This window comes from Pundamilia nyererei, unplaced genomic scaffold (assembly GCF_000239375.1).
Source record: "Pundamilia nyererei isolate P.nyererei 1_Seehausen unplaced genomic scaffold, PunNye1.0 scaffold00149, whole genome shotgun sequence".
Lineage (NCBI taxonomy): Eukaryota > Metazoa > Chordata > Actinopteri > Cichliformes > Cichlidae > Pundamilia > Pundamilia nyererei.
In genome coordinates this window covers 442675-468176 of record NW_005187550.1, presented here as the reverse complement: position 1 = coordinate 468176, position 25502 = coordinate 442675, and the positions used below count along the sequence as shown (strand labels likewise).

At 39.3% G+C, this 25502-nt stretch overlaps 1 protein-coding gene across 23 annotated transcripts in view; it reads left to right on the top strand.

Moving 5' to 3' along the window:
* Positions 1–25502, top strand: part of kcnma1a (potassium large conductance calcium-activated channel, subfamily M, alpha member 1a) — a 150236-nt gene that overhangs the window by 79090 nt on the left and 45644 nt on the right. For 19 of the 23 annotated variants that reach the window (XM_005744752.1, XM_005744744.1, XM_005744750.1 and 16 more), the window contains exons 4-9: positions 8229–8322; positions 8898–9009; positions 15961–16036; positions 17438–17513; positions 18731–18901; positions 20456–20547. In XM_005744752.1, coding sequence (XP_005744809.1) covers positions 8229–8322; positions 8898–9009; positions 15961–16036; positions 17438–17513; positions 18731–18901; positions 20456–20547 — 621 coding nt within the window. Of the gene's footprint in view, positions 1–8228; positions 8323–8897; positions 9010–15960; positions 16037–17437; positions 17514–18730; positions 18902–20455; positions 20548–20640; positions 20733–25502 lie in introns of all 23 variants that reach the window. The other 4 variants (XM_005744753.1, XM_005744751.1, XM_005744749.1 and 1 more) reach the window with 1 other exon arrangement.

Here is a 25502-nt window from a genome sequence, read left to right as displayed (position 1 = left end):
CCCCCCCCCCCCCCCGAATGAATGGTAATGTAACTTTAATGAAAAAGATTGTCCATCTGTTTATTTTCTCAAACTGCTTGTTTACCACAGTGCACATAATAATGGATGATAAGGCAATGCCTTTTCTCTTCCTCTGCGGCAGACTTCACTTGCCAAACTGATGCTATTTTGGGGATGTTTTCAATGGGAGAATACTGCGTCCTCTCCCGCCCACATCTGAATCTGTTTTAATACCTTGGCCCATCCCTCGTTCTTCATCCCTTTTTTTTCTCCCCTTCCTCTGTGCTCCCATGAAACAAAGAGGAATGTAGGACAAAGTCTCTGCAGGCTGCTCTTAAAGGGATGCCCTTGTTCCTGCTCCACTTCTGTTTCTATTCTCTCCTCTCTCGATCCCTCCATGTCACACATGCATGCTTCTGCATGCGCATGCTTGCACAGTCACGTTAATGTGAAGAGGTGCCCGTCTGTATAAGCATACAGACTCAATTTTGCCTCAAAGAGGCTTGAAAAGCAGCATCTGGTGCCCGTAACTCTATCATTGGTGTGTGATCACAAAGAAGCAGTGCCTGATTATTCATTAATAGGGTAAGGTGAGAAATATGGCTGAGCACTGAGGCAAGCACAGGAGACTGTCACAATGAAGGGTAGCCTATTAAAGGACGTTGGGTGTTTGCAACACCTGATTGTGTCTGGGTGGAATAGCTTTGTTTCTGTATGGATCAGCGAGGACTGTGTAACTATGAGTATGATTAAGTCATAGTTAACACCATTCCCAAGTGGATTCAGACTTAATCCACAACTTGCAGGGTAAAAAGAAAAATGACTCCCATCAAGATGCAATTTTCATCAATTTACCAAAATCTCTCCCACTTGAGACAAAAATGGCATTTCAATATTTTTATCCAAACTCTTAGGGGGATTTTCTCTTGCCCGATAACTGAGCGATTATCAACACTTGAATGAAAAGGAAAAACTATGAGAAATTATTAAATGTCAACAACGTTTTTGTGAATGTTGTGGAACGTAACAGCACTCTTTGGTCACAATGGAGCCTCTCTGCTACACTGCTAAAATTAGGCTATTTAATTGCCTTTGTCATCTGCGTGTGGCCTAAGAAAGAGTCTGAAAAATATTCCTGGTTCACTTTCGATTAAGCTATAGATGTGACAATATAGCATAACAGTCCTAAAGCATTATTATAATGTTACCTTGTGAATCCCGTGCATGCACTGCATCACGATCAAGGTCTAATGAAAGAAATGACTGGACACATGATTAGCCAGGTCACTTGAAACTTTGTCAGTTTGATTGTTAACCCTCTCCAGGCAGACGTTGCTGATTTGCAACAGTTAGAAACTAACAACCTGATTACCCCACATACATATTTTATGAGTTTTTTTTACTCAGAAGTACCACTGCAGGACTTGGTTGTGCATTAGCAACAAAAAACTTAATTTGAGCTTAAGAGGCTTAAATTTACCATGGAAACCTGCTGTTACAAATGGTTACATCTTGCCATGTTGATGCTAATAAACAAAGATGTTCTTTTTTCTTCTCCTGATGTTCTATAAGTGAGCGCTATTTTAGACACAGCATGGGAGATACCCCAGAAGACAAAAATGATTACTCTATATCGGGAAAAAAATGTTCATTTTTCTTGATTGGTCCTCATCTAGAAAAAACTTAAAACAAACTGGTACAAAATTACACATACCATGAACTGCTCTCAACAGTTCCCATGACTATTGATCGTGAGCTTCTCCCAGTTGACCTTTGGTGACACCCAAGGTATTCTATATTCTATAGTCTATTACAGGGCTAACATGGAGAGACAAGAAATTGGAAAAATTGTAATCTTACCTTTTCAGACCATTAAAACTCTCTGAACACACAAAGTAAGTTTTCTATCACTTACTGTGAATGATCTGAAACTGAATTAAACTATGATAGAATTAAAATAATAGTTTTTCTCTCTAATGGATAAACTATTTTAAACGAATCTTACTTCTGAGTTTTAGGAGAAATGTCTTTTTGATAAGAATATTGCAATAAATATTATATATGTGTTATATAATAAACTCAGTGAAATAATTCCCTGACAATTCTTGATAACCATGTGACAAATTAATTTTTTAAATATTAATTTTCATTTTTTTTTGTGATATTTGCTATATCTGGCACTTTTCTTAATACAATTTATTGCTCCAAAATGTTTTGTGCAATTTATTTAGCCCTTTCAGGGGGAAAGAAAATCACACTGGTGATGTAGAAGCCTCAAAAACGTGCAAAATCTCGTGCATTAAAATTGACTAGGCATTAAGGAGTTAATATTGTGTCCTTAAAGAAGGTTATTTTACATGAATAGGTGATAATGCCCTGATTAAATGACCTGAAATGAGACCAAATAGGAGTAGGACTCAGCACAGCCGACTTAATTGCTTGACGACTTTCATCAGTGAGCAGATAAAGACTTACACTTTCTGAATAACCACAGTTTATTATCTCTTAATTAGTTTGTGTTCAAAAGCAGAATTTCTTGTTTCATGTATTTTAGCTTTTGTGGCTTTGCAGTATATTAAAAATGCACTCACCTGTTGATTTTCTTTTTCTTTTTGCTGCTTGCATTATATGAAATTGTGCTTTCTTTTAAAGGTGAGCTATTTTCATTCATAGGCAGCTTGAGACTAAAATAAAGTCTTAATACAGGATACGCCTGCAGCAGGAGGCAAGTCATTTGCACTCACATTACAAAATTGAGTTGTCTATTTTTAGCTTCCCTGGAGGGATTTTATTTGTCCGTTGCCCTTGTCGTTGCTAAAGTATTTCTTATTTTAGTAATGGTGCCTTGACCTAAATCAATCAGAGTACCAACCTGGCCTTCTTTCAGCTTCACAGACCCCTCCCTGCTGTGCCGCTTCCATGTGCTGTCCTCTGGAGAAATGCTGCACCTAAGCTATTAGACGTTTGGGTATTATCCCCGACACATCCGAGCACATTTATTAACACCTGATGACTTTTAAAAAATGAGACTCAGAAAATGCAATAATCTAAAACAAAGAGTGCGACATTTCTCGTCTATGAAGAGTGACTCAGATTTGGTGTGTGTTGCACGGTGATTGTAAGCATTAGTCATGTCAGCAGTAGCGTGTTGTTGTTGTTTCCTCAGGGAGAAACCTTGCTGTTGCTCCTGCAGCTAGCCAAGGTCATGTGCAGGCTAACGAATGACTGGGTCCTGCTGACGGACTGAAGGTGTTCGGGACTATTTTTAGATCATCATCATCAACATACTCTGTTGCCCTTGAGACGCAAATGACTTTTTGCCTGTCTGGCCCATGTTGCGGTGGGTTAGGTGGGGATCAGAGGATTTTGATGCTTCTACCTTTAATATCCTGCGAGATTTTGCCCCTAATTGTTATTCTGCGTGTGTATACATGTGCATATCTAGTCCTAGTTTAGGTAATAAGCACAGTGGGGTTGGAGATGAAGAGTTTTTCCGCTGTCACTTTTACATCTTCGGCTCTTCTCCCTCTTATGTCACAACCTTTCTTCTCTCCTTGTCTAATCTCTACATGTCTTGCTGCTGTCTTTCTTTCTCTCCCACCACTCCTGCTCCCTCCTCTTGCTCCGTCTCTCTCTCGTCTCCTCTTCCTGTCAGGCACGATGGTGTAACCCCAGGCTGTGGCAGAGCTTAAGGAGTAATAAGACCTGTGGTGGGCAGATCTATTTTCTGCAGGACACTGGCAGCATGTGGCCAGGAATCCCTTGTGATTGCAGAGTGTGAAATGACATTGAAAGCAGGAATCTGGATTTTGTCTTGTCTTACACACTCTTTGTGTGGGATGGTGACACAGATAGTGGGGTTCAATAACAGAAGCGCCCATCCTATTGCTGGGCAATGCATAACAGAATTAAAAGGCTTATCATCTTTTTGAATAGTTGTTCAGGTCAATAATGAGTGAATTCATGGGCAACCCACTTTTATCCTATGACAAATTGATAACATGTGACGTTGACGAAGGCACATGCAGTGGCACCTTGACATGGCTGCAGAATTCTCAAGTATGAACCCATTTTTAAGGGATTTTGAATTGAGTTTTGTCAGGCCACAGTTGTTGCTAATTATTTGCTTTTGTCCTTAACATTTAACTTTAAGGCTTCATTAACTATTTCATGACTACTTTTGAGCTGTGTGACTAAAACACTCATCCAAGAAGTCACTTGGATGAGTGACGAAACGTTTCTCCAACAAAACGCTACGTCCAGATGAACAGAATCAACTTTTGGAGATGTAGAATAGAAGAATAGAGAGAATAGAATAATCCTTTAATTGTCCCACAAGGGGAAATTTGGTTGTAACAGCAGCCAGAAAGACACATATACAACAAACGGTAAACAGGACACAGAACAGAAACATACACAATTTTTCTTACATATTTACATTAAGGACAATGGTTACTATAAACAGAGTACTGTACAGTTATTAAAATTAAATAAAATTAACTACAGATAAGAGGCAAACCAGGTTGTAGTGCAAATCGGTTGATTAAATTATTGCAGTTACAGCGCAGATGTAAACATCTGTTTGTTGGGAGCAGTTCTGATTGTATGTGTGACTAAAAGTGTTAACGTGACAGTAATGTCAACTTTTAAAGTTTACATGTTGTCTCCAGGCTTTCATTGGTTTCCTTCTGTCACAGGAAGAAACTTGCTGGGTTAATTTTTCTTGATCAAGGCACAGTAACTTGGAGCTTGTTCTCAGGTGTCGCCCACTGCTCTCTTACTTAGGATTATATGCTATGAATGAATTTTGCCTTAGGTTATCCTTTATAAATCCCCTAACTTAAAAATGCCATGTCTGAAGAAATTTTTGTTGAATTGCAAGGGGTCAGTTTGAGGAGGGGTGTCTCAGAGTTCACTCATCAGAATCAGTAAATGGTAAATGGACTCTTATATAGCGTTTTTCTGCCCTCATGGAACACTCAAAGCACTTTATACGACATGCCACATTCACCCATTCACACCAGCACTTTTTTCTATGCTTTTCAGTGCTTTTTAGCTAACATTCACATGCATTCATCCTCCGATGGATGCATCTGAGAGCAACTTGGGGTTAGTATCTTACCCAAGGATACTTGGCATACAGACTAGGGGAGCCAGAGATCGAACCGCTAAACTTTTGATCAGTAGTTGACCTGCTCTATACCTCCTGAGCTACACCCAGTAGGAATATAATGACCTGGCATCTGTTTCTGTGCCAAGGACCTACTGAGTTCCTTAAATCCAATTTTAGCAGGAGTAAACTGAATAGTAATGCCATCTTTTTCTCGCAAAATCTGTCTTGTGTAAATTCTTGTTTTCTATGGTTGACGGATAGACAGAGAATTGTAATACAAACGAATTGCTTGTTTATGTATAATACATACTGTGCTAAATTCTTGGGTCAGCCGTAATTTCTTTCCATTTCCTTTCATACTTTCTTGTAATTTTTAACATGGTCTCCATGCTTTGTTACTAGTAGCCAGTCGCAAAAACACATAATATATTCCCATCTCTTTACTTGAATGTATAAAGAAAACACAGTTTGAAAGGCGTACAATAGTATTTTGGTACAAGTAAGATGATTTCTAAAGAGCTATTAGCTCAGCTATCTCACTATTGTGCTCAGTGTGCAGTTACAACAAAACTGAGGAAACTGGAAAAGTGGAAGACAAAATATCGGGCCTAAAAAAAAAAAACTAAAAAAAACAGTAAGATTTCATCCAGTGGTGTTGACAAAATGCATGTAACTATGAATGCAGACAGCATCCAATTCATTTTTCAGCATGACATTGATCCCAAACACACTGCCAATCCAGTAAAAGCATAGTTGGAGAGAAAAACACAAAATTGAACACTATCAGTCATGGATTGGCCTCCCTAGAGTCTGGACCCCAACATTATTGAGGCAGTGTGGGATCATCTTGACAGAAAGCAGAACAAAAGGCAGCAGACGGTCATAAAAGAGATATTTGCATGTATATTTGCATGTTTCAATAAATAACATTTTTCTAGCAGAATTCTGGAAAAAATATTTCTACTTAACATCGTCTGAATATTAAACCTGGCCTCACAATATAAAACAGTCTCTCTGGCCTTTTAGCTTCTAAATGTTCCACTTAGTTTGTCAAGTAGTTCCTGCTTTGTGTATCTTTCTGTGAGGCTCAGGTACTGTAGTGCACAGTCAGCTTTTTTTTTTGGCTGGGAACTGCTTTCTGCTGCATTTAGTGCAGCTTTAGATTAAATTAAAGGAATACATTATTTGAAAAAATGTTGCTTTAATGTTAACAGACAAAAGATAACTCTTTGTACGCGTGTGATGGCACTCAACTCTATGACTGCAGTACATCGAATCCATTTATTAGCACACCTGTATTAGGAGTGTGGCTTCATTTTTATTTGTGCTTTTAAAAATGTCCACAAAAGAACAGCCAAGGTTGGCAAAACTAATGCAGGGAGAAGGTGGAAAAAACAGTGGACTTGAAAAAAGTCACCTGTCTGTTCTTGTTTTTCTTCCTTTGTTGTTCACATTGCCGTAATATGGAGTTTAAAATTCAGCCGCTCTATAATTGGACTGTACCCATGTTGTACTGATGAAATCATCTCACTGTGTCTTCCCCCTACTTTAGTTAATGATGAGCTTTGCTTTCCAATGATGATTATAAAATGACTAAACACGAGCTCTCTGTGTAACCATTGTGTTGTTTTTCTAAAGCGAATAGACGGCAGATTCAGTGAACCACACGAGCCCTGCTGCTGCTGCCATGCTTTCTCTGTATTGTCAAGAGTCAGTCACATGACTTTAGTGGTTATTCAGAATTAGGCCAGAGCTGGGCCCAAGGGAAAACTCCACAGTGACCGCTCCAAATGGTGTCTTCAGTATGCACCATCTGCATGTGTATAAATGTGTGCTTATGATCATATGTGCTTTGTTAACACACTGACTTGCGTGTAGGTCTGCAAACATTAGCTAAGGTTGAACTTCTAAATCATTGTGCGAGTTTCACTGTGTAGATGTTAGAAGATTTGCGGATGAATATTTTGGATGCCAAATACTTATTATTTACTTATTATCTGTGAGCTGCTTCAATTTGAGATACTTCTGGTGGTCCATTACTTTAGCTCCAAGGATTAGATTTTTAAACAGTTGCTGAATAAATTAGACTAATCCATATCATCCTGGCACTCAGCATCAGTGTCTAAAAGATCACATCAGTCTTTAGGATATGCCCAACAAGGCCACATATTAGAAGTTGGATCATCCTCTTCGAGCAATCTTCCTTCTCTACTTAGTCAGCCATTATAAAAAAAAAGCATCATGTGATCAAGGGTCTGATGTTAACTGGAAGATGATTAAGTTTCACTAATCATTACCTTTGGGGGTCTCATTATGTGGTAAACTCCATTCTGATTCATACACTGCATCCCCATGGGCCCCCTACATACACATGTAGACTTAAACATTTAACTTGACTTTGAACTGTGTGCTGTGGTAATAGCCCAGTGTGTCTTCCCTCACCGCTCTATACATTCCCAAAAGGTCGCCTATAGTCAGCCACACCGTAATGCATATTCATGCTTATCCCCACAGTGGGATTTCCTCATTACTCAAGAGCAAAATACTATAGGCCCATGACCAAGTGAAGAATGGGGTGGGCACAGAGCCTGTTATTGCTTTTGTTGCGAGCACCAACTCGCTAATGGTTAATCATCACGCGGTAAATAAGAAAATGGATCATATGACAGACCAGACAGTTAATAACTCATTTATCATCATCTGCCTTTTTGAAGAGTATCACCAGCCCAGTGATTGCAGTCTCCACACATTCTCTTCAAATGAGGGACTATCTTTTGGAACATTTGTGTGTGACAGACGCGGAATAATTTATGCGTGTTGAAAGTACTGTCACATCAAAGCAAACTCCACTTTCAGTATATTTTCGGCCGTTTCATCTAGATGCGATTGACTCTACAGCTAAGCTAGAGCCATAAGTCTTTCATCTTGCTCTATGACCCGCCCCTCCCACTCACTCCTCGGACTCAGTCGACGTAAAACACCATCATTGCATTGAGCTCAGTATTACGGGAGATTTCAGTTTTATTACAGTGGTTATAACTCCATATTTTGATCAAATTATTTCACATTTACTGACTGATAATTGCTGTTAACTGATAATTCTCTCTGTCTCTAGTCCTATAGAATCCTGCCAGAACTTCTACAAAGATTTCACGTTACAGATTGATATGGCCTTCAACGTATTCTTCCTTCTTTACTTTGGCCTGCGGGTAAGCTGGTGCATGCACACACCCATTTTTTACATGCATATGCTGTGCACATGGATGTACTACAAAATACAGCCATATAGCTGTTGTTTTATCTTCAAAAAGGCTCTTTAATGCATCTGACTTCATTCATTTACTGCTTTTTATTGATTTTATTTTTATGATGGCATAAAAAACAGTTACTTTGAGACACAGTAATCTTTTGGACAACTGACATGCATGTGCAGACTTTTACCTTAGTCACCCATTACTCAAACAGCGTACCTTTAGTTTAAGCTGACATTGCTGTAACGATGTTCCCAGCATGGCTGTCATGCAAGAGCAGAATTCCGATGGCGCAAATGCTATCCAGATGCTTGACATCCTGAATGAATGAAAAAAACAAACAAACTCATAAGCTGCTTACACCAACAACCATTACTGCATGACTCAGCAAGTAGGGTGAAGCTTTTGTCATTGTGTATAATAAGTCAGCATTGTCAAAAGAAGACACAGCAGTTTGAAGAGCGGGCTGTGGCAAAGTCAGGATGTTTTGTGCAAAATTAACCTTCAGTTGTCACCTTTTTTCTTTTTGACAGTTTATAGCAGCCAATGACAAGCTGTGGTTCTGGCTGGAGGTCAACTCAGTGGTTGACTTCTTCACTGTTCCTCCTGTGTTCGTGTCTGTCTACTTAAACAGAAGCTGGCTTGGTAAGTTTCCATATCCATAAACTTAAACTTATAGCTCTCACTCTATCGACCCTATTGCTTTTCCTTTGCGCTTATTTTTAATAATTTTCATCCTCACATTTGTGTCTTTCTATTCCTTTTTGCCCTCTGTCATTGAATGCCACCTTCCTTTTATCTCCTCCTATCACTCCCACCGTCTCCCCATCACTGGGAGCAAGTCTCGGAGGCTCTCTTGCTTGCGGCTACAGTCAATGTTCCCTCGTCATTGAAAGTGACAGGGCTGGGTTCCTCTGATGTTTCAGGGAACACAGACACAGCAGAGTGGATCAACTAATGGGAGTGAAAGTGACTCAGAGTAGGGCTGTGGCTCGGTGACTCTCCATGTTTGTGCTTCACATTCATTAGTATTTGGTCCGTCGAGGCGTTGCACCTGGGGTACCTCTCAGTGCTGTACCATCTATTAGACTCATTCACATCCATGCGAACAAAAAAATGCACATGTAAAAGCATGTGATATCCCCATACACACTTATACACACTTTCGCATGAGCAGACTGGAAAATACCCTAACCTGCATTACATAACGACCTATTTTTTTTTCCACCGTGTTTAGATGATGTGACCTAAATTACATTGCAGTTCTTTGTAGGTGTGTTCTTTTTTGGATGCTCTGCCTCTCTGCTTTTAAAAACATCAAAAAAGAAGCTCGTTCGTGCCGACACTATTCCAGTGTTGGTCTTATTGTGTCACTGGAATACAAAAATTGCTGAGCGACAATGTTAATGCAGTAGTCACACTAATACTGACATTTATCCTTCCTTCAAATTGCCATTTTTGTCGAGTTTGTCTCCAACACTCTTTATCAGTAACAGTAGGAGTGCTCAAGTACTACAATTAATTAAATGTGACCGTTTCAGGGTGCTCTTGGTGTTCACTGCTACATTTTTAAGGATTTCACTGACTTTTAAAAGAGTAGAGCAATCGATATTGCCATTGGCAAGGTTTTTGTTAAATTTGAGAAGAAACACGAGGAATCACTCGATAATGCTGGTTTTCCTCAGGTTTTTTTTTTTTACATGCCCGCCAGAATCACTGACTCTGTGAAGTAATGTGAGGCTGTGAATGTTTGATCTCTGAGTTGATGAAGGTTTCTTAAGAAGCGCAGAGTGGTTCGCGAATTTCACACGGAACAAGCTGTGTAATGAATTAGACGTGGCCAAGCCAAGTAGTCTGGTTTCATGATGCAAGGTGTCCTCATCTCCTCCCCAGAAGACTGTTGGCGTTAGGCCCTTGATGAGGATGATGAAAGATTGTGAAATAGTGGTCTGGCTGCTGGCTGATGTTCTGTAATGATTATTAAATATCCTGCATGTAGACCTGATGCAGGAAAGAACAACACCTTAACATATAATCCAGCTTCACTGCGAGCTGTTATCCTTAAACAAAATGTGCCTATAATGTTTTTTTTATTTAGAGATGCCCTAGATTCCAGGGCTCTTCATTATTTTTAAATGGGGAGACTCAGTGCGTTTCAGTTTCACAGTGGTGACACGAGAGGTGGCATCTCCACCTCATAAAAACGAAGACATTTTTTATTTTAGTGCTGGACTTGTCTAACAGCAGCACAGTAAAAGAACAGAAAACCCTCTGTCATGCGTTGGGATGGGTTTATTTTTACCGGGCGTTGTGTTTAATAGCAACATAAAGTGCTGCGAAGCCCATGTTATAAAATTAACAGAGCGTCGATCTGCAGTAGGATGTGACGGTCGATTTTAGAATACCAATCATGTGCTGAAAGTGTCTTCATATTCAGGTCGAGAACCTGAGAATAGCAGTCATTATTAACTGCTTATATCCTGTATTAATAAGGGAGTTAATATGGAACTCTGTGGTGGGAGGAAAATAAGCACAATTAAACGGTATCAGTCAGAACCTGATCTGCTTTCTGATGGTGACCTTTGCAATTCACTGTTAAATAAATGAAATTGCCCGTTTTGCTTTAGCTGTGTATGTGGTTGTTCACTTCCATCAGACAGCTTAACAGGGCCAAAACGAGCTAATGCACAACTGCTGTTACTTTCATTTAGTTAAGTGTCCATACTGTTCCTTAACGCAGGCTTTGTTAGAAGCCATGGTGGCTGTTAAGAGTGCGTATTGTGCTCTTCAATCCCCTTGGATTGGTTCATCTTCACTTCAATTAGCTGGTAGGGAATACACACCACACACCAGCCAGCATAATATATCACAATTATACTACCTCTCGTTTCAGTCCTGGAGAAGACCAGTGGAAATTCAGTGGAGGTGTGCCCGGTTAATAAAAAGCCCACTAATAAGGGCTCTGCCCTGTGCTCTGTGGTAGAGTATTCACCCACTTTGCACACAAGGCAGTGCCTGTATACGCTGTGCACATTTTAAGTCATGTTCTCTTTGGCTTTGCAAATTGGACATTGATTAAGGGGAGGAGAATGATGTGAGGCTAATGTAAGAGTGCATGTAGAGTTCTTCCTTGGAAGAAGGAATTAATCTCCTTTAACTACTTGAACTTAACATTTCTCCCAAGAGTCCTGACAGTGTGGGATTTGCCGTTTGAAAGATGCTCATAGATCTTGTGGCTACTGAGCCTTAGCTTTCACACCCTGTAAGTTAACTCCATGCCTTTCCACCACAGCCATTACAGAGGACTACCTTCCCAGTTTTAAATATTTAAGGAATAAAACAATTTTTTAAAGACAAATGGCATCATGAAAATACCTAAAGACAACTGCAAAGTCTATTTTATTTCTATTTCATTGTATTTGATTAAAGTGTGTTGTTTTTGGATAGCCAGTAAGAAATGGTGTAAATCTAATGTTATTGAAGCTTCACTGGCCTGAAGAATGTGCAGTAGTTTGTAGCCTTCAGACATGCCTTATATTCTGACATGCTACTGCCTCCTAGTGGTGGGTTAGTTTGTTGGTTTCCTGCTGAAAGAGGCTTACAGTACCTGATATGGGCATGATCGCTTTATATGGCCCTTCAGCCCATGGTAGGGAAGGGAAACTGTTTCGAGGGAAGTTTAAGCCTCTTTGGTATAGCCAGCTTCTCGTGTGTTGCAGTTTGAACATTTTTTTGTATGTATTGATAAATATGGACTGTTTATCCTCCATGAATGAGCAGGAAGAGTCGGTGCTGTGTACACTTGCTGAGGATCTGTGTGTTTAGATTAGCGTAGCATCATATAATCTAATCCTGGCTTGGTTTACTGTCAGTGTTATCCCAGATGAACTGCTCCAGCCTGCCGATTGATAAAAAGCCCCAGAAAGCTGCCCGTCCAGGACATGTGACACAGAGGCAGTGCTTGGGCTTGCAAAGCCTCAATTAAAGTAAGAGCGGGCACAGAACAGAAAACCTTTTTTTTTTTTTTTTGAATGAGCATCTGGCAAGCTGACACATGTGTGCAAGAGGCTTTGGCATGAGCGGGAAAGAGATTTTCTCATACATGAACACAGCAAGAGAATTTCATTGAGGTTTTTTTTTGGTTTTTTTTTAACATGATTTTTACATAATACACTTTTTTTTTTTTATAGAAAATAAATTATTGTGTGTTATAATTGTTGTAGGCCTTTGTGGGGCTGTTTTTCTTGCTCTCACTCAGTGTAGGTGAAGTCTCAGATGTGATAGCGTGAACAGATATTTCTCCACAAAGTCTCACAAAGTGTTAAACGCAAGACAAAATACCACACGCACAGATGTACAGCATAACACAAACACAGATGCTTCACACTAATTGAGAAAAATGTGTTCTGCAGCCACCTGCATCGCAGCATCACTGTGTGTTTGGTGGCATGTCTGATATTTGCAATCTGAACGCCAAATTTGCGAAGTATTTGTTGATGTTGTCACATCAGTTTTATGTCAAAAAGCTGGCTGCTATGTTTTGTGTTGTAAGTGCAACACAGCATTTCTGTCTTTGCCAGTCGAACAAATATACAGTTTCAGTTTGTGGAGCGTAGTCATTTGTTTTTATGTACAATTTTGTTTGTTATTGTTAAACAGGTGTGAATCACTGCATCCAAAGCCAATGCGAAAAGGCAAAACACAGTGAGGTCAGTTAGGATTACATGTGTGCAGTATGAATTACGATCCACACCATCAGTTGGATTTTTTTTTATACTAAAGTAAAATTAGAATACTACTTAAGTAGGCTAACAATGATATAAACAAAACATATTTAAAGTAGTTGATGTAAAACTTTCAAGAATCATCTGTATAAATGATATCATAGTATAATACTTGTGAATTTATTGATTCATACATTTAATGTTGCAGCTGTTGTTGACCTGTTGTTACACCATATATGGCTAGATTTCTTGATATATCAGCGAAATAATACACATCTAAAGCTTTAAAATAAATGGGGTGGAGCCGAAACTACAATAATTGCATCCATCATGTAGTGGAGTAAAAACAGGAAGCAGCATAACACCAAGGGGAGTATTACATTTTTTTTTATAGGATATCAGCGTCTATGAAAACATGATTTGTGGTCATTAAAAAATATGAAATTTAAACTTATGTTGCTAATTTATTTTTCTTAATTAATATTAAGTTTAATATTGTACATTTGTTCAACTGTTTTATTATTCCTTGACATTATTTATAGATGGTCGTTGTTACAACTAAAGAAAACTAAAAATACTAAAAAGCATTATTTATATATACATGTATCTGTGTTGCCGCACGACATGACAGGGTGAGGCAGAGCCATCATGGACAGGAGAAACGCAATTTTGTTTGATATAATCGTTCAGCTGCTTATCACAAACATCTAATCAGCCACACGACATGACAGTAACTCGGTGCATTTAGACATGGTCAAGAAAACCTGCTAGTAGCAACTGATCATCATTTAAACACCACAGTCTATCTGAGTATTGTTGGTGAACATGGCCATTCCTTTATGATCATGGTGTACCCATCTTTTGCTTATCTGCTTCCAGCAGAATAACGCACCATGTCACAAAGGTTTCTTGAACACAGCAGTGAGTTCACTGTACTCAAATAGCCTCTGCAGTCACCAGATCTCAGTCTAATAGACCACCTTTGGGATTTAGTGGAAATTAAGATGTGTATCTTGTGCAGATGACTGTAAATTCAACTGTGTGATGCTATCATGTTAGTATGGCTCAAAAAGGAATATTTTCCAGCACCTTGCTAAATTTGTGCCAAGAGGCATTAAGGCAGTTATGAAGAGAAAAGCGAGTCCAACCCAGTACTAGCACAGAGTACTTTACAAAGGAGCTGGTGAGTGTATTTATAATTTGTTGTTGTTGTTTGGGTTTAAAAAACAAACAAACAGGTTTTTGCAAAAGTACAATATCAGATTTCTCTTTCAGATTTCAGTCCCATTCTGGGCCATAAACATGAGAAAAACACAGCTTCAGTTGCCATAGATACAAAGTGATTACTGAGGGTCATGACAATATAATCTGGATTTTATGTCGTCTTGTTGCTTCCAGCTCCAGAGGGAGTCTTTCCTTTGATTCTGCTAAAATACCTGGAGCTGGAGGATTCATTTGTGTCTGTTTAAAAAAAAAAAAAAGTTTCAGGAATTTATGCCCTAAATACATGTTTACATGGAAGTGTAGATTCCTTAACTGTAGTCCTAATCTGACAGAGATGGGTTTTGTTTTTGTTTTTTTACTTTTTTTTTTTACTGTCAGACAGAGTTGTTTGAAATTTCGTTGTGAAAACAGGTCTCTCATTTTATGTACGGATTATTGTTTTTGTTCTGCTTTATTTTCATCTCTGTTAATCCCTGGCATGGTTCAGACTTTTTTGAAAGGTTTGACACAGCTGTGTTGATGGAGACGTGGCTTTATAGGGGTTAGTAGTAAATCACTAAAAGGGGCAGGAGAAAGGTAAATCTGTTTGGGTTGTGGGGATTAAAGGCACTGTAACAAAAAATGAGAAAAAAAAACAATTATATTAGAGCTGACATTTTGCTCACAGAGACACTCTCTGATGCGACTGACATGGAAAACCTATACAACTGCAGCTGAATGCACGGAGACCAATGATTTAACACCAACGGAAGCAACATTGTCCTATCAAGGAAGCCTTTCTTTTTAAAGCCTTTTCTTTGGTTATTTTACTAGGAATACTTGAAGACCCTTGACCTGAAGTCAAGTCCCAAGTACTGGATTTGGTCCAGAAACAATGATTCCTCCTAAACTGCTTGTGTACCGTCGTACACACAGTGATGTAAATTTGCAAACCCTCCAAGAGACATGGAGGCGAAAGAAGTCTTGTGGCGATCTTTTTCAGAATGGATACAGGGTGAGGCAGGGCCATCATGGACAGGAGAAAAAGGGAAGCCAGACAGGACTTTACTATTCTGTTTGGTCCTGTTTACACATTCTCTCCAACTGGGGTAAGAGCCTTAGGTTAAGTGTAATACGTGAGATTGCTTCATCAGAATCATTGATGTGCCTGTGACAACCTTATATTTGTGGGGTCTGATTGTATAATTTCAGTAGGAATTTTTATCACTGACATAAATCCATGTATGCTTGTTCTATGGGATTGGACCTGTTATATAAAAAGACAATGAGACAGTTGCCACTTTGCTCTATAATCCATGAGGGACCTGCTCTTTGCACTGACACTCACGGCTTAAAATGTTCCTTCTAACTTGGTTGACACCATAATTATTCAGAAAATGTGCTATTTATTTATTTATTGATGTATTATTTTTGTTTTGTTTTCTTGTATGTTATAAGCTACATTTGATGATTTGGATGATGTTGCTCTGTACTGTGCCTAAACGCTGTGGTAACATGTGGGCTGCATCACTAGCTGATCTGCCAACATGCAGAACCTCATGTTGTTTGAACTCAGGACGATGTCTGCACAGGTGTTGTCTCTACATTTCCCTCCTGTCAGTGCATGTTACATGTTGATACGTTTCTCTGTTCTTCTCTGTTCACGCAGGTTTAAGATTCCTGAGAGCACTAAGACTGATACAGTTCTCAGAGATTTTGCAATTCTTAAATATCTTGAAAACAAGGTAAGAAAAGTGTTTTCTTTTTTTCATTTACAAAACACACACATACCCTGACAACAGAATTTTTAGTATTAAGACCAACCTATCACCTAGAGTCTTAAATAAATATGCTTTGGTTATCAGGACATAATACAAATCATCTGGTCCTTATCAGTTCTTAAAATTTAGTAAATATCTTCTCAGATAAACAACAAGTCATATATTATGTATAACATAATAATATAGCCATACCATAGTTCACACAAATTAGGCCAAAATACAGAAGCGGTGTATAAACAATTAGGTAAATACTTCGATATATATATTAAGAAGGTAAGTGGTGACCAGTTGCCGCTAATCAAATGTACTTGATTAACTCATTAACTTAATCATCAGCAAGTGTGAGGACCTCTATAAAGGCATGTATTTTGGCAGTTTGCTGGTCTGGAGCATTCGATGCCAAGACATCAGCAATGATCTTAAAGAAGTAATCCAGTATTCTACGGGGATGAAGGTCATTCACAGCTAGAAGACTTTCAAGACAGTTGGCAATCATCCCAGGAGTGAACATCTCAGCAAAAATAAATAAATAAATAAAAAAGCTACACCTCAGACTCTACAGCCTGCTAAATGTTGAGGTTCATGTCAGTGCAACTGACTGAACAAGAGTGGCTTGTTTTGGGCAGAAAGCAAGATGGACATGTTTGGGCATAATGCACAGTGCCACATTTGAAAACCAAACATCAGCTGTCAGCACAGTGGAGGAGAGCTGATGCTTCGGGCTTGTGTTGCAGGGACAGGACCCGGGCACCTCGCAATCATCGAGTGGCACATTAAGCAATCTGTATACTCAAGTATTCTGGAGTATAATGTGAGGCCACCTATCCAGCATATAAAACTTGGCCCAAACTGGCTTATGCAACAGGCCGGTGATCCCAGAGCACAGAGGCAAATATGCAACAGAATGGCTGAAAAAGAAACAAATTCCCCAAACCTCAATGAACTGAAGCAATATTTAAAGAAGAGTGGGCCAAAATTTCTGCACAGTGATGTTTGTGAAATAAATGACGACACAGTGTAATGTAAGTGTTCTTCATCTGAGGTTGCATTGACCTAATTTTAAAACCTGGTGGGGATTAAATGATATTTTTTATTACGTTAAACCTTGAACTGAAAGATTGGGGACTTTCTTTTTACCATGATTGTTTGATGAACACTGTGGTTGATTTGGAGTAAACAAAAGGAAACAATAGATAATAGGGAACAAAATTCTGACATTTTTATTTCAACCTGATTTCCTTACAACTATTGTAAGATGTAAAAAAACAACAACTTTGTTATATATATGAATAAAACAAATCTCTTTTTTTCTGTCACTGGTCTCGCCGCCTTAAATGAGTTTTGTTTTTTTTTCACTCTGTGCAGCAATTCCATCAAGCTGGTGAACCTGTGTTCCATCTTCATAAGCACATGGCTCACAGCTGCTGGATTCATACATTTGGTAAGTGGACAGATGTGACGGCCAGTGGCATCCAGAGTTAAATGTTCCAGAAAGAATGATACTGTAGTGAACTAACTGTAACTACCTCACTGACACAAGTGTGACACCAAGCACTTTCAGTGAGTCTGATAGTATGAATAAAGAGCCTAAATTAATGGTATTTGCTAGTAAAAAATTAAATTTCTCCAAGTTTAAAACATTGCTGTGATGTCATATGTGGATAGGGCACTATCTGCTGTGCCACTAAAACTTAGGAGGCAGCATAATTAAAGACATTTTAGTGACTTTAACTTTAATGTACATAAAATATATCAGGGATATTAAAGCCAAGCCCTATCTGTGTAAATATCTTATGTTTATTCTGTAGGGCAAATTTTAACTAGCTGTCAGAAAGCAAATAACCAGCATGTTATGTGTGTGAATCATCAGTATTTTCTGAAAGATCAGCTCAGATTTATATATTAAATTTATGCCTGGAATTTCCATGTGATCTGTATTCAGATTTATTATTTAGACCTGTTATTGAACTCTACTCTTGTTATCTCGGCTAAACTCTCACATGAATCCCATCTGAATGGAGAAATTGGTGACACGTGTCACATTCCAGGACAGGTGAAGCGTTCCTCTTTTCTTTTTTGCACTTCGTGTAGTTATTATCAGGCTTACTTCCAGTGGCGGGAAAAAGTAGTTGTGTTGAACAAAGCAGATTTTTTTCATGTGATCACGCTGCATGACTTGCTTTTATTCCTGCCTGAGATCATTTCTACTAAATTAGATTTCTGCATATATGTCATTTTAATACTGATCACATGTAGGATGCGTGTAAATTGTAAATAGGGTTTTTAACCCTTGGAACTTTCCTGTGAACCAAAATTAGGGATGTGGTATTTAATATTACAAACACATAAAATGGAGCATAAAACTGCCTGCTCCTTCACCTTCCCTTTATTCTGATCAAAGTGTTGGTTTCAGTTAAGCCAGATGCTTTTAAAGTGAAAATCCGTACTCGTGAGGTATTAAATGATTTTACCACTAGATGGTAGTCAAGGCTCACTAAATGAAGACGATGTCACAAAGTGAGATGAATGCTGGCACACTTGCAGCTGGATTTAATCAAATCTCAGGAAACTGTTTCTTTTTAGAAAAACTCTGTTTACAAATTGGTTGTGCGAATTGTATCTAATGATCCTTCTGCATCACTCCCTTGTCAATTTTAGGTGGAAAACTCAGGGGATCCTTGGGAAAACTTCCAAAATTCCCAGTCACTATCATATTGGGAATGTGTCTACTTGCTGATGGTGACTATGTCTACAGTGGGCTACGGGGATGTCTATGCAAGAACCACCTTGGGGCGCCTCTTTATGGTCTTCTTCATCCTTGGCGGTTTGGTAAAATCAGACTTTTTATTCTCCCTATATCCCATTTTCCCTATAAATTCCTGCCTGCCCCCATCAATAAACTGTTTAGAACTGTTTAAAATGTCTAAAAATAAAATAAATAAAATGTGATGTTAATATTTAGAATGATCTATACTGTATAACATGTTAGTGTAGTGTTTTTATATTGTTAGAACTATATTGCCTAGACAGTACATGCTATATCTTTGTCACAGTGTAGTTGTATCCTCCTGTTTAGCCTACTGTATCTTGTCTCCTGGAGTCACAGATCATTGTGCTCCTTTGTCTTCTTCCCCCTATGTGTCCTCCCTATATTTGTTTGATTAGATTATAAGCTTTTGTCTGATGATGTTGTTATTCTCTTAAAAGCAGTTGCGGTTTCAGGACACCCCTCCTTCCGTGTCTCTTCCCACAATTCCAACAAACACAGGGGCAGGGAGATGAAGCTTAGGCCAGCCTGAATGTTACCATAGCAACGGCAGCTTCCCACAACCTGCCCTCTTACCTTCCTCTGATCTAACGTCCCGTTGGGCTGACACTAGTACAGTAACTCACATGTAAACACGCATGAACGCAAACACCTGTAAGCACTCGAACACACGCTCGCATACAGAAGAGCGCGCACGCCCTTCGTCTTCGCTCGCAAAGACTGGAGGATTTAGCCAAATTCTGTACAAAGACAGCTATCAGTATGCACTGATGACCTACAGCTGTGTGGATGTGTACCATATTGTGACCATGGTGATAGATTGCAAGGTTTTCTTAGTGCTGCGAGTTCTGGAAGTCTTTAGGCGAATACCTCCGCCTGCTTCCTCTCAGCAGCAGTGGCTTAGCAATGACTCCAGGGTGAAGGTATGCTAAAGCCAAGGATAAAATCAAACTCACATAATGTCACACTATTCCTGGTAATGTAACAGTACATTTTTTCCAGGCACGAGTGAAGTATGCTTTTACCGAGCAAGGGCATCTCTGTGTTGCTAACTGTAGATGCAAGCCTACGCGAGTAACGCCAGCGAGTATACGCCACTGGTAAGCAGTGAGCTTAAACATAACTCTGTGCTGGGACGACAGGCTGTCAACCTTTGCAAAATGCATCCAGCTCATTTTCTAGCCCAACAAATGAGTCTTAATGTGTTTTGCAGCTGTGGACCATCAGGTGTGCCTATTCAAATCAACCTGCCAGGTCATCTGTGTTTGTTGGACAAAACATGGCACATAGGTTTTTATTCTTCCTCAGCTTTTTTCCAAAGAAAGGTTTTGGGTGTTAATTGCAGACTGACTAGCTGTCAGCTGTAACAAAATTATTGCCCACTAACCAAACCCGTTCTGAACTTTTAAACACTGGGGCTACTTCTTTTTTCCCTCCACTGATTTTTGTGAACTTTAGGGAGTCTCTCCAGGTAATGAGAGCGATGGGATTTACAAGCTAATATTTTTTTTATATCCTCAGAAATCTGGATTCACGCACCAATCGCTCCACAACCCACTCTGCGCCATACTAGTCTCTTTTTTAGTCTCTTCTTCTGTCTTCTATCTTCTCCTTAGGCCATGTTTGCCAGCTACGTCCCTGAAATCATAGAGTTAATAGGAAACCGCAAGAAATATGGTGGTTCCTATAGTGCGGTTAATGGGAGAAAGTAAGTATTCCAGATGGTTCTGCTGTTTTTCTGTGTGCGGTAGAACCCTCTCTGCATGCTTTTTTCTTTTTTTTTTCTATTCCATGCATGTAGGCCATGTTTGCTCGCTACGTGCCAGAAATTGCTGCTCTCATCCTTAATCGGAAGAAATTCGGAGGGAGTTATAACTCGACACGAGGCAGAAAGTAAGTTGAAATCCAGACAAGGTGTGGTTGTGTGACTAAGGTACACCTCCAGAAGTTGATAGTTACTGGGGGTTAGTTAACTTGACTTTTTTAGAATGGTAAAGTTTAAACGCAGTTAAAGTAAAGGTACATTATGTCAAGTCACACTGCGTGACTGGAGACCTTGGCCAATAGGACACACATGTCCATGCCCTTTAATTCTCTCTTTCAGTCTTTCTCTTTCTGTCTTCTTCCTCTGTCTGCCTTTATCTATCCTCCATTCAAAGCTTTCCTAAAGTCATTTGTGTGCTTTTCATTTTCTTTCTGTGTCCTCCTTGAAACATCCTGTGTTGCGCTTTAATTTAATTTGGAAAATAGAGCTTTCATGACTATTACACTTTAGCCTAACAGGAAACTAACCTGTGGTGCTTCTATTTAATGTAACGTGCCCAGTGTGTCTCATCAATACAGGCTAGCCTACAGGGATGAATTAGGATCCAAATCAAAAAGCAACAAAACAGTCATGAAATCCCTACTATCCGCTTTTAAAGCATTTTCTCACAAGAAAATAGAAAGATTTAAACATCTGCAAGTGCATTATTATTGGTGGTCTTTTTTTTTAAGAATCATCAATCTCAATGAGCATTGCAGGATACAATTTCTTTTCTTGTTTTTTTGTTTTTCTCTTTACTTTTGCTTTTTTTTAAATTATTATATGCATTTCTTTCCCTGCTTGAATTCGTTTTGCATGCTTTGTGGAATTACTTTTTTCCTTAACTGCATCATATCGGGCATGTTCTCTATGACCTGCAGTCTTGTGGCTTTGTCATTAATTGCTAAATGGATGATAAAGTCATCCTTCTGTTGTCTGTCATTGCTAGCGCATCGCATCATCAATGCTTGACATTACTCTGGCCCTGATCTTCAGTCAGCTCCCACACCCTGAATGCTGGATGCCTCGTTCCCATTGGAGGCTTTCAATTGCTTTTGGCTTGCTTTGCCTGCTTGGTTCGTTGATGCCCGCCTGGCTCTTATGTGTGTGTGGTGGTGGTGATGGTGGACTTTATCTCTGGAGGCTCTCATATTTATGTAAATGTGCGACTGCCCTCTCGCAGCCGAGGCTCCAGTACACTGTGAAGTATATGTGACACTGTGGTTATTATAGTGTTTGTACAAACGTGCCACAATACTTATTGTGAAGTTCTCTTCTCCTCTTCCCTCCTTGTGGCTCAAACCTTGAAATATTCAGCACACAGATTTAAATTAATCCAAAAGGAGCGTATACAGAACAGGGAAAGTGCTCTTTTCATTGTCCTCCGTCTCTTTTCTTCTAATTTTGTACGGCAGCCAGCATCTGCTACTATCTGCTGTCTACTCTTTCTCACTCTGTTTCTCTTTCCAATCTCACCCCCACCAGTTTCAGTCATTCTGTTCAGCGGAGCAGATTCTGAGGAGTCAGCAGTAGAACAAGACGTTAGGGGGAAAAAAGCCTTTGTGCAGTAACGTTTGCCTGTCATTGAGATAAGATTGATGAAATGTTATGTTTGGCCAGTGACCTCAACCCAGGCTCACAGATGGGTGCTGAGAGAAGCCCTTGTCAAAATCGTGGATAGTTTCTCCAACACACTTTATTTTCTCCATCCGCACCCCCCTTCCATGTCTCCTTCTGGTTAGAGTGCAAACATATTGTAACAATCGGAAGATATTCATCAAAGACTCAAGAGTAGCTACATTCTTTTACATTCTCATTTGGATATGTGCTTATAGGACGTAATGCAAATGAAAAAGTGGTTTGTCATGTGGATTTAGGATTTTCATTGGGCTTCAGTGCATTATCACTTCGCAGCTATCAGCCCACAATCCTCCAAATCTTGGAAATAAGATTAGGGGATTACACGTATCTGCTTGATTACAGAGCTCACAAACAATGAAGTCATGATACATAGTGAAGTTTATTAAATGTAGCCCTCATTTCATCTCTGGGCCTGGCTGCTGTCATTTGAACCAGGCCTTCAAAACTTATTTGGAAGTGAAAAGTTGGATTGGATCTGAACTGGATTTCTGTTTCATGCTAGCATTGCTTATAGTACTCTGTGTAGTGTAGCATACACCCGTGAGCGTAATGACAGCTCTCAGCCTGTGTGCGCTGATATAATAATGACAAGTGTTGCGTTCTGTTGGCGCCCACTGCACTCGGGGCTCTGTGGTTTCCATTATGACTCTATGGTTTCCATTAGCCCCAACTTCAAGAGAGGACTTGGCATGAAAACTGGCTTCAACCCTGGCTGAACTCTGACACACAACTTTGAAAGTCCTCCATCGAGGCTACAAACTTGAAGCGTGCAGACTCGGAGACTGTCAGTGTCAGGAATTAACACGTATTTGCATATTCACAAAACATGCACCTAGTTGAGGTTCCAACACAATTTCATATAATTACACAATGACAAAATGCACTAAGTACGTTATGTCTGTGAGCTTAATTTGATTGGCTAGTGTTGGTAACATTTCACCTAGCTGATTCTTGGCATTAAACAAAGGAGATGGTGTTTATTCCTCCCTTTCTTTAAGTTCCCTGAAAGGTGATACACCAAAACAGGGAACACAGATTTTGAAACTGCAACATTTTCATAAAGATGATTCTTGCAGTAAGTTTCATCACCCTAAGGATTAGAGCAGTACCAAGTGAGTGACCTCTGTTGCTGACGTTTGAGCTCTGTGTTTGTTCGCTGTGTATTAAGTGTATCCCCAGTGACATCCTGAGATGTTTCCTGGCTGCATGTTCTTGTGTGCATGCTCTGTAAAACCCATTGGATTTGATTAATGTGACTCTGTGCCACACCTTTTTTTAGTTTCTGAGTTGTTGTCTATGGTTTCTTGTTAAAAGAAAGAAACCTGTTCCCTCTAAATGCTATGTTTATTTGTTTTCCTTTGATTCTTTCTGTATATGTCTAGCTAAAACTGTACTGCACAATCAGGTTGACTAAAAAGGGAGATATTTAGTTTTTGGGTAATTATAAATGGTTGAATTATCTTTAATATCTTCCCCCCATGTCCTGTTTAACTAGCTTATGATCTTGGTATTCAGCTTGATGCCTTTTTTGGCACAGAGATAGAGAGGGAAACTAAGTAGAAGTAGGAAACCTTTAAGGATATCAAGTGAATATTTCCATCTTAAATATAAGGACCTAAATTAGTGGCGTGTTCAAGATGTGGAAGAAAAGTTTGCTTCCCTGATTAAAAACCTATTTAGAAAAATGCACATGTCACGGAGATGCATTTACACTTCCAAGTTTGTGCTTAAGAGCCACAACCTCCATTGAACCCACATGAATCAAATAATTTGCCTTATAAATCTTTAAACTTCCTCTACCCTCGGACGAGCATCGGGATACTTGAATAGGAAAACATGACTGATTGTGTGTGTGTGTGGGTTTTTAAAATTTTTTTTTTTAACATTTCATAAAATGAGAGACTTCTTGTGCCAGATACTGCTGGCTGCCCACAGACATCCCAGCTCATCAGCTTGTAAGACCACACGGCCCTTTGCTCAGCTCTGGCCAACCATGCAATCACGACCGCTCATTAGATTCTCTTAAAGGACAGACGCAACATCTGCGAAGAACATTATATCCTGTAACATCCACAAACTGTCATTCCCTCAATATGCCCATCGCATTACTTTGCCAAGTCCACATCAGTTCAGGTACAGGGCAGAAGAACACTCAATGATCTGGACTATGGTTCTCATCTAACATCAATAAATATCTTTGTTCCCTTTAAACCTGCCAAACGGATTCAGGTTTCAATAATGCTTTATACAGCTTTAGACATCAACTTTAAAGGCCAGTCTGTTCACCACGACTCCCTTCTTGTGTGTAAGCGCTTGATAATAGATTGATAATAGAAATCTCTCCTACAAATGTACATGGATGATAAGAACTTGGACTTCAAACAAATATGACCACCAATTTCTTTTCTTTATTTTTGGAAAAAGTAACTCAATACACCTTGTGTTAAGTGCAAAGCTGTCCAGTACCCAGGCACTCAAAAACTAAAGTGGTTCAATTGTCTCTTGGCACATCAAGTGGTGGATAAGGCCATTGTCATTACACAGATTGCCTTACAGGTCTCCATAGGGTAATTAGGGTGTCTGCCGAGTGTCCACACTAATCTATGTCAGTATTAGGTCTGGGTTTTACTGTGCAAGGCTTGGCAATAAGACTTCACAAATGACATTTAGCAGTAAGTCCAGCAGAGTAGCTCAGCTTACCATAGTGCAAATTAATCTTATGAAGGGTTTTAAATCCACATTAGCGTGATTGAATTAAATCAGAATTATTGAATGCTCGTGCTTAAAGTCCCTTTAATACCAACAGCCATGACTATGACTTTATTAGGAAGAAAAAACGAGATAAAGTAGTAAGATAACCTAATATAACAGGATAAAATGCAATGGAAATATGTAAAATAAAGGCAATGTTTTTTTTATTAACACCAATATTTGAATTCTTAGATTTAGGATGTTAAAATATTCGAGTTACAGAAGCACCACAAGTTTATTTGCTGGGACAATGTCCATCCAAACTGCCCCGAGTGTCCATAAAGTTGGCATATATATGAAGCTGACCTGAACTTGATCGCTTTATATTGTCGTCAGACGATAAACAGGGACACAACCTCAAACCTCAAACCGTTCCAAACCCTTCTCACTCCCTTACGGCTGTAATCAGCCCCGTACAGCTTCTGACAGATCCCTCTGCTGTAATGCACTACCGAATCTTGCCAGAG